The 11,721-nt window shown below is 32.9% G+C and overlaps 1 protein-coding gene across 4 annotated transcripts; it reads right to left on the reverse strand.

The window, feature by feature from the left end:
* Positions 1–6,249: 6,249 nt before the first annotated feature.
* On the reverse strand, positions 6,250–10,873 carry LOC129310668 (putative zinc finger protein At1g68190). Of its 4 annotated transcripts, XM_054952579.1 has the most exons (8): positions 10,666–10,873; positions 10,373–10,442; positions 9,597–10,062; positions 9,074–9,436; positions 8,629–8,856; positions 8,296–8,369; positions 8,086–8,163; positions 6,250–6,827 (listed from the first exon to the last, which is right to left on the reverse strand). In XM_054952579.1, the coding sequence occupies exons 3-8, from the start codon at positions 10,050–10,052 to the stop codon at positions 6,734–6,736; spliced, it is 1,293 nt and encodes a 430-aa protein (XP_054808554.1). In that variant the 5' UTR covers positions 10,053–10,062; positions 10,373–10,442; positions 10,666–10,873; the 3' UTR covers positions 6,250–6,733. The 4 variants fall into 4 exon arrangements, 3 of the variants coding, with proteins under 3 accessions (XP_054808554.1, XP_054808552.1, XP_054808553.1); XM_054952577.1 differs by having other exon boundaries at positions 8,086–8,369; XM_054952578.1 differs by lacking the exon at positions 10,666–10,873 and adding an exon at positions 10,548–10,607 and having other exon boundaries at positions 8,086–8,369.
* Positions 10,874–11,721: the final 848 nt, after the last annotated feature.

The raw sequence follows: 11,721 nt of genomic DNA on the forward strand, positions 1-11,721 counted from the left end.
ATAGTAGGCCAAATATTTGTAGATAAAAAAGAGATCATAAAAGCTATTGATAGGTATGAAATTAGAAGGGGGTGAAACTGAAGTTGATATAGACTAAACTTTTTAGAGTAAAGGCCATTTGTCAAAAGGGTTTCACATTCCAAGTACATGTCACAAAGAATGGATCCAACCTAGTAATGAAGATGAAGACACTATGTTTGGCCAATATATGCATAACAGTTTATAAGAACCTAAGGGCATCAATAAAATGGCTAACTTCCTTTTTCAAAAATAAGGTACAAGAAAGGCCATAATATAATAATACATCTGACACAAAGAAGGATGTAGAGGATAACTTGAAACTATAAATGAGCATACACAAGTGCAAACTTACTAAGAAGATAATTATGAAGGAAATAGAGGAAGCTACAAGGATGAGTTTAACAATATAGAAGCATATTGTAATGAGGTGAAAGCTTTAAATTCAGTTTCTACTTTAAGTGTTGAAGTAAGTAAAGAAGCTTTAGGGAATGGCAAAAAGGTTTTAAGCAAGCTCTACATGTCCTTCAATTCTTTAAAGGTAAGATGAAATTTAATTTTTTGATTATATATTTTGTTTAGTTTACTTGATGGATCTAAATGTCGTATATTATTATTTTACAAGGCTGGTCGGAAAGCAGGTTGTAGACTAAGAAAATAGGACTTTCCTTGAAGGTCATGCTCGAGGGATTTTGCTCGCTGCTACAAGGATTAATGTTGATAATGGCTTGTTTTCTATTGCTTTTAGACTAACTCAGAAAGAAAATACCCTAAGTTGGACCTTGTTCATACATTGGCTCCAAAAGTTATTAGAGCCTAAGGATGAGTCGAAGGTAATAATAATTTCGAACATGAAAACAACAAGCTACTGTCAATTCATGATATTTTTCATATTGCTTAAACACATGTGATGATTTTTGAAATGTTGATGTAGGGCTTAATGGATGCTATTAAGAAAATGTTTCCACTAGCCAAGTATAGATTGTGTGCTATACATATCTAAGCCAATTGGAGTAAGAAATAGAGAGACATGGAGTTGAAGAAGTTTTTCACTTATGCGTAAACTACATTTGAGGAACAATTTAAAAATAATCTCAAAGCTTTAGGTAGGTTAAGCGAGCAAGTAGCAAAGGCAATATTCATATATCCTCTAAATAATTGGGTAAAGGCATACTTAAGCTCAAGATGCCTATCTTGGATGGTGGGCAAAATATTAGTGAAAGCCTTAATGCATGGATGGATGACTTTAGGTTTTTGCCAATGATTAGAATATTAGATGATATTAGGCTTCAGATGATAGCCAAATGGGTGGGGGATAAAAAAGATGTAGAGAAATGGAATGGGGATTTTAGCCCTAAGTGTTTGTATATGTTTAACACAAATAGGGATCTAGTAGTAAAATATAGGGTAAATTTTAATGGCGATCAAGGATATGAGGTGATAGAGGGTTTGGATAGGTATAATATTTATTTGAACATAAAGAAATGCACTTATAGGATTTGGGATCTCACTGGTAGCCTTTGTTAACATGCTATTTGTGCCTTTTATCATGCCAAAATAGACCCAATGACTTAAATTTCCTAATGCTACTATAAAGAAACCTACCTTGATAGTCATAGGGAAAAGTTACTGCTAGTGAGAAGGAAAAAATTCTAGAAGGTAATACAAGTAAGGAAGACTACAAGAAGATTGCATTTAGTAAATGATTTAGGACCTTCAAAATTTTCTTTTTGATCCAACAATCCTTAAAAGGGGAGGAGAACTAAGTATGACAACCTCACAGCTTCAGGCTCATAGAGAAAAGAGAATTGGATATATGAGGAGGAATTCTACTCATAGAAGCATTTGATTTGAAATTTATATTTACTAAGTTTAAGTTAATATTGTAGGCTAGTATGACTTTTGGTGACATTATGTAACACTCTGTGTTTAGGCATGTATGACATTTATGTTTTGGTTTGGCTATATGGTGCTAATACTCTGAACTTTTTGGTGTAATCAAGTCTTCAAGAAATGCATGTATGACACTTTATGTTTTGGCTTAGCCATGTCACGCCAATTGTTAACACTTTCAGGTGTGACATGGAATGGTTATACATAGAACCAAGTGTTGCTTTCAATTATTGTGAATCAACTTTCTATGTTAAAGTTTTATTCTTACAGTGCTATTTCATTTTCATTCCTCTAATTCATTTGTTAAATGCTTAACAAAATAGGGATTTATACAAACTATTGGAATGAAAATTTGGAATTATGAATTTTTTTCAATAGTAATATTCATTGCCAATCAATCAAAAGTATTACAACACCTATTGTCTTTCCAAAACATTACAACATATGAAGGGAAGCAACCCCTTTAGTTTGCCTTTCAAAAGGGACTCTTATTAATGCCTAAACCAGTGATTAGGAACGAAATTATACACCCTTATACATTAAAAAAACACCCAGGACAATGTCATATAGGATAAGGCTACATTTAAGCTCTTTTTCAACCTCCTTTGCATCTTCTTGATTTCTTCATACATAGCATCAACCTCTGCATCAATTAAATTTCCTTCATCATGTCTTCCACATTCATTATTCTCAATAGACAAATTTTCCATATGCTAGAGAAACTCATTAATTACATCATTTGCCCTCTTCCCCATCTTACCATCATGCTAGTTGAAGAAACCATACTCACCCTGTAACTAATGACAACAACCCTACTTTCAAGAATGGGGAAGACACAACACCCAAATGAAAAATATAATGCAAGAAGACAAAAATATCATGATAGTTATAGTAGCCATAAAACCTTCTTTGGATTTTCCTTACTTCATGATGTCTATTGTGGAGCCACCACACCATAATGACAGAACCTCCTTGAACCTTCATGATGCACCTCACATTATCGCCTAAGGGTTGCAAGCCTCCATCGAGCTCCCCTCATTGTATGAGAGGTTGATTCAACCATGCCTTCACTCAATTGACCTTTCGTACAACCTCAAGAAGCTCTAGATCTTCACTTCAATGCTCGTATAATAGTAGTCATTAAGGGTTGGTGACAAAATTACATAGAATTGATGAAAGGGAAAGAAAGATACAAGGCATGTCATCAATCAAACTCCACATGTCAGGTTTACAAATTCCAGCAAGGATTTCTATTAGCCAAACTTAAGTTTTAACGGTCAACATTTGATGGATTTAATAACAAGGGTGAAAAAACACTTTTTTTTTTTAAGTTTCAAGACAAAATTGCTCCAAACAAAAGTTTAGGATATTAAGTGCTCCTAGAGAAAAAATTTCAAGACATTTTTTCCTTTTATTCCTTAAGAAAATATCTGGATGTTTAGATTTAATTTTGGAAGGTCAAAATTTAATATTTTAATTGTTTATACATGTATTAAAATAAAAAATTTATATAAATTACAAAAAAAAGTTATAAATATACCATTTGGATAATTTAGATTTAATATGAATGGTCAAAATTTAATATTAGATATTTATAAAAATATAAAAAATTAATATTAAGTATGCATTGTCTAAAATATATCTAGATAATTAATTTATAAAAATTATGAAAAATTGTAATACTAAATTTCTAGCATTCATATTAAATTTGTATTGTCCAAATTAATTAACAAATTTATTAAATTTTTAATAATTTATGTAAAATTTTTTAGTTTAATATATGTAAAATAAAAATAAAAATAAAATATTAAATCTAGACTATCTAAATATTTCCTTAATGCAGCGGAAGGGCAAAGGAAAGAATGCTCAAAGGAGGGAGGGCAGGTCTCAGAAATTTGGGACTACATATGATGCTTGTCATGCTTAATCTTCTTGACAAGATGTCCACCATTTAGATTTAATTTGAATAATTTATATTTAATTTTTTTTAATTTTTTATTTTATATTTATCAAAATAAAAAATTATAAACTTTTTAATAAATATGTTTATCATTGATTTGAATATTTCATATTTAATTTAGACTATCTAAATTTAATATTAATTTTTGTAATTTATTTAAATTTATTATACTAATTTACTTTATACTGTTCAAATTTAAAATTTTTTAACTTGCAATTTAAAAAAAATTGAAAGTGTTAGTTGGGATATTGTCTTTATTTTTTAATATTATATTTACAGAAAAAATTTATAAAAATATGGACAACGCTCATCATCCTGATAGAAATTTGTGTATCAAATCCAGATGACTGAAAAATTTGGAGAAATTATAAGTATTGGAAGTTTTTGACAATGCCATGTGGATTTACAATTGAATTTGAAGAATTATTAATATAACTTTTTGAAGTAGTCTTTCACTATTGGGCCACTCCGACGCATGACTTTGAGAAGCCCATTAACAGCAAAAGTCCATTTCTCCTATCGTTTGGAATAAGATGCATTTCCGGCCAAAAATTGCCTAAATAGTGGACATCTAGTTAAGAGAAAGCCCTGTATATGCATTAAAGTTCCAAGATTTAGTGCCTACATTTAGTTTTTAACTGTGTCCAATATCATTGCGTCAATGAGAGGGATGATACCAATAAATAAATAAATAAAATCCAATATTGTACTGCCCAGACCAAAAGTTGATTGCTCAGAGTATATTCCAAATCCAGAGTCTTCGGTTCATTCCAGATGAATCAGTTTTTTTTTTTTTAAGAAAAAAGGATACTTAGAATATGAAGTAAACTAGTGAACAAAAAAAAAAAAAAATTGGAAGCCCTAGATATGAATCAAGATGACAGACTGGGTTGTGCTCAGACAAAAACTAGGCGACTATTCGATTCATTTCTGATGAGTTCCAGGGTCTTCAATTTAGTTAAAGAGAAATCAATGCATTGTTTTTACAAATAATTTAATTAATTTCTTTAATATATGTGAATAAGTTATTTAATTTCTATATTTAAGTTCAGAAGTACAAGATAAGACCCTTTGTTTTAAAGGAAAATCCTCTAGAGATTTCTTATGCAATTTTTGTTTTAGAAAAAGACTAAAGGATTTTGATTTTACATTGCAAGACTGAGAACTATAATGTAAAGAACTTTGAGTGTGAAATAACAAAAATACCTTTGCTATTTGAAAAAAAAAAAATGAAAAAGTCTACCTTAAGGTTCTCAGCACCAATCGTCAGACTGCTACCTCCAGTTGCTAGAGACTCCTAATCACTGGACATAATAAACAATTAAATTATTAAAGGCGGCCAAACCACCCAAAATGTCAATGACCATCAAGCTACTAATGCTCTTTACTTATATCATGCAAACAACAATATATGCAATAACTTTAACACCAAGTCAATCCCAGGTGAAGGCCTCTGGTAAACAACTCTTCTTTCAAAGATAATAAGTCTCCATTTTATTTTAACAAGCATTAATTCTATAATAATAAGTCCACAACATATTCATGTTATTTGAGAGAAATGAGTGTTAGTGATTTGATATATAAGTCATTATTCAAAAAAAATCAAGTTTCCCTTTTACTTTAACAAGTATCAATTATGTAATTAACAAGTTCACAAAATATTCATTTCGCTTGAAAGAAACAAATGTTTTAATTTAGTGAACAAGTTATCATTTAGAGAAAAACAAGTCTCCATTATATTTTTTGGACTTGTTTGTTTCATATATATTAAATACTTCTCTCAAACAAAATGATTATTTTCTGAACTTGTTAATCATGAAATTTATGCTTGTTAAAATGATACGATGACTTGTTTTTTCTCAAATTAGAACTTGATCACCAAACCATAACACTTATTTCTCTCAAGTAAAGTGAATATTTTGTGAACTTGTTAATTGCAAAATTGATGATTGTTGAAACGAAATAGGAACTTTTTTTTTCAAATGATAACTTGTTTACAGATCACAATACTTGTTTCTCTCGAGCAAAATGGATATTTTGTGGACTTATTAATTATAGAATTGATGCTTGTTAAAATGGAATGGGGACTTGTTTTTCTAGAATGATAACTTGTTCATTAAATCCCAACATTTGTTTCTCTCAAACAAATAAATATTTCATGGAGTTGTTAATTATGAAATTGATACCTGTTAAATTATAATAGAGACTTGTTTTTCTAATGATACTTGTTCATCAAAGCACCTCACTTGTGATTGAATTGTTGTTAAAGTTATTACTTTTATTATTGAAGTGTCGTTAAAATGTATATGAATAACAAGAAGTCATGGACTATAAAGAATCACAAATTGTTTATTTTACCAAGGGTATCAACAAAAGAATTCCACAAAATTGCAGGTTGCAAAATTCTTGTGCCACACAAAGTCACCAAACATCATAATTTTGCTAGCAGTTAATATTGTTATGTACATATTCTTTTCCATTGTGGTCAATTTCCTGTCCTCTGGTCTGGACATTGCTGCTGCTGCCAGAAAAGGCATTTTTCTCCCGCTGTAAATATACAATTTCCTCTGCACAGGATAAAGCTTGATTGAAAGAGAGAGAGGAAACAAGTGGCTAAGATGATCAAAGAAGTTAAATTCAAGGAAATATACACACACATATATTTATATGTTTTGGGTAGTCTCCTTTTAACTAAGCAATCGCATATTAACCGGTCTGAATTGCAAGAAGTTTATTATGCTGCTAAGTGTGTTTACAGTATAATATGAATAGACAATATAAGCCTGTTATTGAAAGAATCAGTTGATCAAATGAACAAGAGCCTTGTGGTTTGTAGTTTGAACTCTGAAATGGACACATCAGTCAATAGCTTTCTGCTTTGGAAACTTGGCCTTTCATCCTCTTTCTTACATTAACCACAGGTTTCCTGGATTGAACTCGAGCTTGCTTTTCACGCCTACCAAGAAAACATGCCAAAGAATAGTCATATGTTAATATCTACAGAAGTAAAATGCTTCTGCAACTTCAAATTGTGTGATGCAGACATTGTGTTATGAGTCTGATATCAGAAAGCCTTGTAAGTAAAGTGGAGTTTACAAGTTCAAGGGGTTCTCCCATGCAATAAGCTATTCTTTTGTGATGGACTATTCCTTTAAACTTGTACTCATAACATTGGTGCAAGTTTTGACTAGTAGGAGGCTGAGTGAAATGCCAAGTACCTCGCTCAAGTGGTGACTATTTTACAAGGAGGGGAGCAATGGAATACACTATTATAGTAGCTGAAAATGGAATACACTATTGTAGCAGCTGAAACAACAGATTCTCCAACTACATTACAATACCTCGCTCCTTATACAAGAGGAACTCTCGTGAATGACATGCTTTAATCATTCATGACGAGCCCTCCAAACAAGCACATGCTTATCACCAAATATCTCTTCTATTAAGATGATCACTTGATCGTGACGACTTTATAAGTTCAAAGAGTTCTTTTACCTAATAGGTTAGTTTTTTAAGATAAACTCTCCATTTAGACTAATACTTGCAACATACTGCACTCTTATTTTCTGAAAAACTGTATTTCGCATAATCTCAAGCCCCACATGGGTTGAGAATGAGAATTAAACTCTACGAAATCTAATTTCCCATTGTTCTTTGGCAGCTCAATGGTAAAGCTGTCAGCTTTCTGCATTTTTTTTTCTCACCCCTCTCCTTTATCCTTATTTTGACATGAAGTAATGAGGTGGGGCCAAAAGTGATGTGAATTTGGTGGGTATGAAAATAACACAAATCCTAAATTGCAATCAAGGTTTTTCATTCTGGTGAACACCTTCTGATTAATTTGCAAATATTTGATGCTTAAAAGTTGAAAAATCTGCAGGCATATGAGACTGTTAGCATAATGACCACAATTAAGTTTGAAAATTAGTATATAAGTCAACACCTTAAGCACATTTGAAGAGTGAAATGCATTATTTAACCATATTTTTAAGAAGCTCTGAGCATATCTCAAGCCATTTGAGCAAAAGGTTATGCCACCTTGGGAGAATTAACTTCTAGAAACTAATAAAATTCCCGAAAACAATAAAATTCTTCTTTCGAAAAAATCACTCAAGGTGTGAAATTGAATTACCAACAAAATTAAAACTACTCTGTTAAAAACAGGAATGAAGAAGACACTTGATACTCATTGTTGAGTCTTGTTTTCTTTATACCTAACAGTGACATTTCCTCCAGTCTCCGTGTTTGAAACTTCCAGTTCTGGGAAACTGCTAGAATTTCCGTTCCCTTCACTGTGAGGAAAAAGACCAGTGTCATGGTGATCAGGACAACTGCTTTCAGCATTAAATCTTGAAACAGAGAATGACATAGTTGAATGAGATGGTCTAATTTTTTGAGGAAGATCTATGCTTATTAGATCATACTGGCTGGGAGGAGCAATATCCTTTTCCTCATTAGCAGATTGGGAGATTGCAATTGATACAGCTTCCGAAGAATCCTTTCCAGGCAACCAAAAAAAAAAAAAAAACACAGTAATACCATTAAACCTGATTTCAAGATATTGCACTTTTGTTTACAAGATTTAGGTGAAGATAAAATCAATGAAAGTTATCTAAATCCCTAAATGCAAGTAACAAGAGCATGTTTCAGAAAAATTGTGCCATTTTCTGTTAAGTATTATGAATCAAATATCAAACACAAAAATATGCTCCAAGAGGTAATGATAATTGATGATAACGAAAGGGAGCCATTCTGACCTCCATTGTTCTTTCATTGAAGATATCTGACTTATCAAGTGATATATCCTTCTCTATAGAAGAACAGGACATATCATTATCACCAACCAGTCCTCTAACTGGATCTTGATCTCCCCCAAATAATTCTTCAATGTTTTGGAATGTTAAGTCAACGTCAGGTATGTTAAAATCATCTTGACAAATAAGTTCTTCACATATCCCAAGGTCTTGAATATTATGAGACCACATCTGCAAAAATTAATACAAGATTCCTACTTTGACCTCGGATATGATGTCAACCAGAAGAATGCTACTGAGCAACCAGTATAATGTTGATCAAAAGCAAGCATAAAAAGTTAGCAAAGAAACAAATCCTTTATGTTGCTTATTGAAGAAAAACACAGACTAGAAGGTCAATCCTGTATCCTAATTAGGTCCAACAAAAGAGAGCAGATAATTATCAAACCTGATTACTTTGAAGTGGACTTTTGCAGGTCCAGGAGAACTCACTGTTCAAGGGAAGGTCTATCATTGGAGATGAAGGTAAATTATCTAGTTCAGAAAATGTGGATGACAAACTTTCAAGCTTCAGCTCTGCCATGGGACTGTCTCTTTCCTGAAGAGTATTAGTAAAATCCTGGGGATTTTGTGCATGCTGATCACATTTATCATCATAGTTCTTTCGAGTATGGTGCATTGAAGAAGAAGAGACTGTTTCTTGCAGCCCAGTTACCAGTGGAGAATGATTACTGTTCTCACTATGTTGAAGCCTTTTCAAATCAATAATCTGCTGCAGAATAACTTGTCTCTCTCGATCTTTGTACAATTTCTGCAAAATGAAGTTCAAAGCTGAGAAAATGTATAGATCAGAGAGGTTTAAACTAAAGAAAATGACATGTAGGAATAAAGTACTTTTGCAGTCTACAATCCACAATCACAGACTTCATCTCTATAATTAAAAGAAGTACAAAAACTCTCATCCTGCATACCTGACCTTGTTGACTGCTAGATCCACCATCAAATTTAGTCCTAGATACCACTGAATGGCCTCCAGTTTTATCACCAAATTGTCCCGAGAGATTTACTGCATTCAAATCTGCAGAACCACTGTTTTCTATCTCATTCAATTCAAAACCCCAAAGTACGGCAAAGTCTTTGGCAGAAGGGCAACCCATGTAACTTCTGATAGCTCGTTTCTGGTGTTTCAAGGAGGGATCGTGAAGCTTCTGATCACAGCCGCGGCAGATCAGGATTTGGTGATCCAAACACTGCGCATAAGCAAAATGGTTTCTGCATAGGTTACATATAAGGGTTCTGAGGTGGCGGCTGGACAGTGCATTGGCTTTATGGACCTTTGCATCACAGGATAGACAAAGATATGCTTCATCAGCTTTACAATAAACCACTGGCCTCAAAGATGTGCAGAATTCACAAGCTCTCTCCATTCCCTTTGCTCTGAAAGGCCAAAGAAACTATAAAACATCATACTGTGTCCAGTACAAGAGATGTAGTCAATAAATTAAGAGCTGAAATAGAACATCTAGCCAAAAGGTAAAATAGAGCAAAGGAAAAGGGTTCATTTGCATGCACTTGAATCATAACAACAAATATCAAGAGAGTGCTTGTAAATTCTTCTCTCAGAAAAAAAATTAATTGAAACTCCAAAGTAAAGGCTTATAAAAAATCATTAGTCTGTACAAATGATTTACAATCTTATGTTTCAAATACAGCTAGGATGATGAAGGCGTTGCAAGAATAAAAATACCTGATAATCTGATATCCAAAATCCAGAGGCCAAAGCCTAGCACTCCTACCACTCAAAGTCGTTACAGAGACTGCAAGGCAACATCGTAATTCTTAAGAAAAAACGAAGGACATCTCAACAACGGAAGTATCAAATCAATCTGAATACAAAACCATGACATCCCATCCCGTAGTACCCAATAAGCACGAATCTCTTGTGAACTTTGAGGAGCATGCAGTTGAAAATTAAGCGTTGACGCACTTTTGGGACAGGCTCATAATGACTTTGAAAGATGAGAAGTAAAAGAGACGTACCCGTGATTGTTTCCCAAGAAAATTAGCAAAAGGGAAATAAAATAGGAATTCCTCCAAGAAAGTAAACAGAAAATGGGGATTATTGTTCTTAGATTTCAGCAAAGCCAAAAGGGTGTTAAATTTTCCAGGAAAAATCAAGGCTTTGAGCCTGAGGAGCTTGCTTGTGCTCTCATTTCATGTGGGCTGGCTTTGTTTCATGGTGGTTCTGGGTTGCGTTGGTCGACGCTTGCTCAAGGGGCATTAATGACATGTTATGTTTAGCCATTTGGGATGACGTGGCAAGATCAGACCCCGAACTTTCCAGCGTGGATGAGAAGACGTGGAGGGGGAGGTGGGTCCCACTGACGTTATCCAAATAAGACATGTGAAGGAAGAAAGGTTGTTCTGCAATCGGTTAGCCTTGTCAAACCAATGGGAGGCTGCCATGCCATTCGGCATTGAAATGACGTCGCCTTCAGCTCTCCGGGATAGGCGGAGGCCGATTGTAGGGTCCACCAAAAAGGACCACGCAGAGTCTTAACTCACGAGGTGACTATCCCATTTTTATTTTTATTTTATTTTTTATACAGATATTCCAAATAGTCGTGAAACTAGTTTTTCAAAAAATCAAAATGTAATTCAGGCGTTGTCATTTTTCAAGCAGTAAATGCATGGTTTGAATTTTGGAATGATACTTAAGACCAAAATTGCTATACCATTTGTGCTATATTTACTTGGTTTTATTTTTTTATTAAGTTATCTTTTTATAAGACCATGCTAAAAATAAAATTAATTAATTTTCTCTTTGGTTTCTTCAGCTTGCAATCTCTAACCTACACTTCGTTTAACTTGTGAGCCAATCTCACGTGGATAAATCATTTCATTATTTTATGATTATTAATTAGGTCCAGCATGGGATATATTCACAATTTTGGTGTGAACATATTCTTCTTTCACCCAAAAAAAATTAAAATCAAAAATATTTTTATTCCTCTATTATATTTTACTTTTAAACAAATTTATATTTAATAAAATGAGAATTTTATAAATCATAAATAATGCGATTTATATTTCAGA

The sequence above is a fragment of the Prosopis cineraria genome, unplaced genomic scaffold, assembly GCF_029017545.1.
Source record: "Prosopis cineraria cultivar Desert tree isolate PC_DT_omini unplaced genomic scaffold, ASM2901754v1 PC5, whole genome shotgun sequence".
In the NCBI taxonomy this organism is placed as follows: domain Eukaryota; kingdom Viridiplantae; phylum Streptophyta; class Magnoliopsida; order Fabales; family Fabaceae; genus Prosopis; species Prosopis cineraria.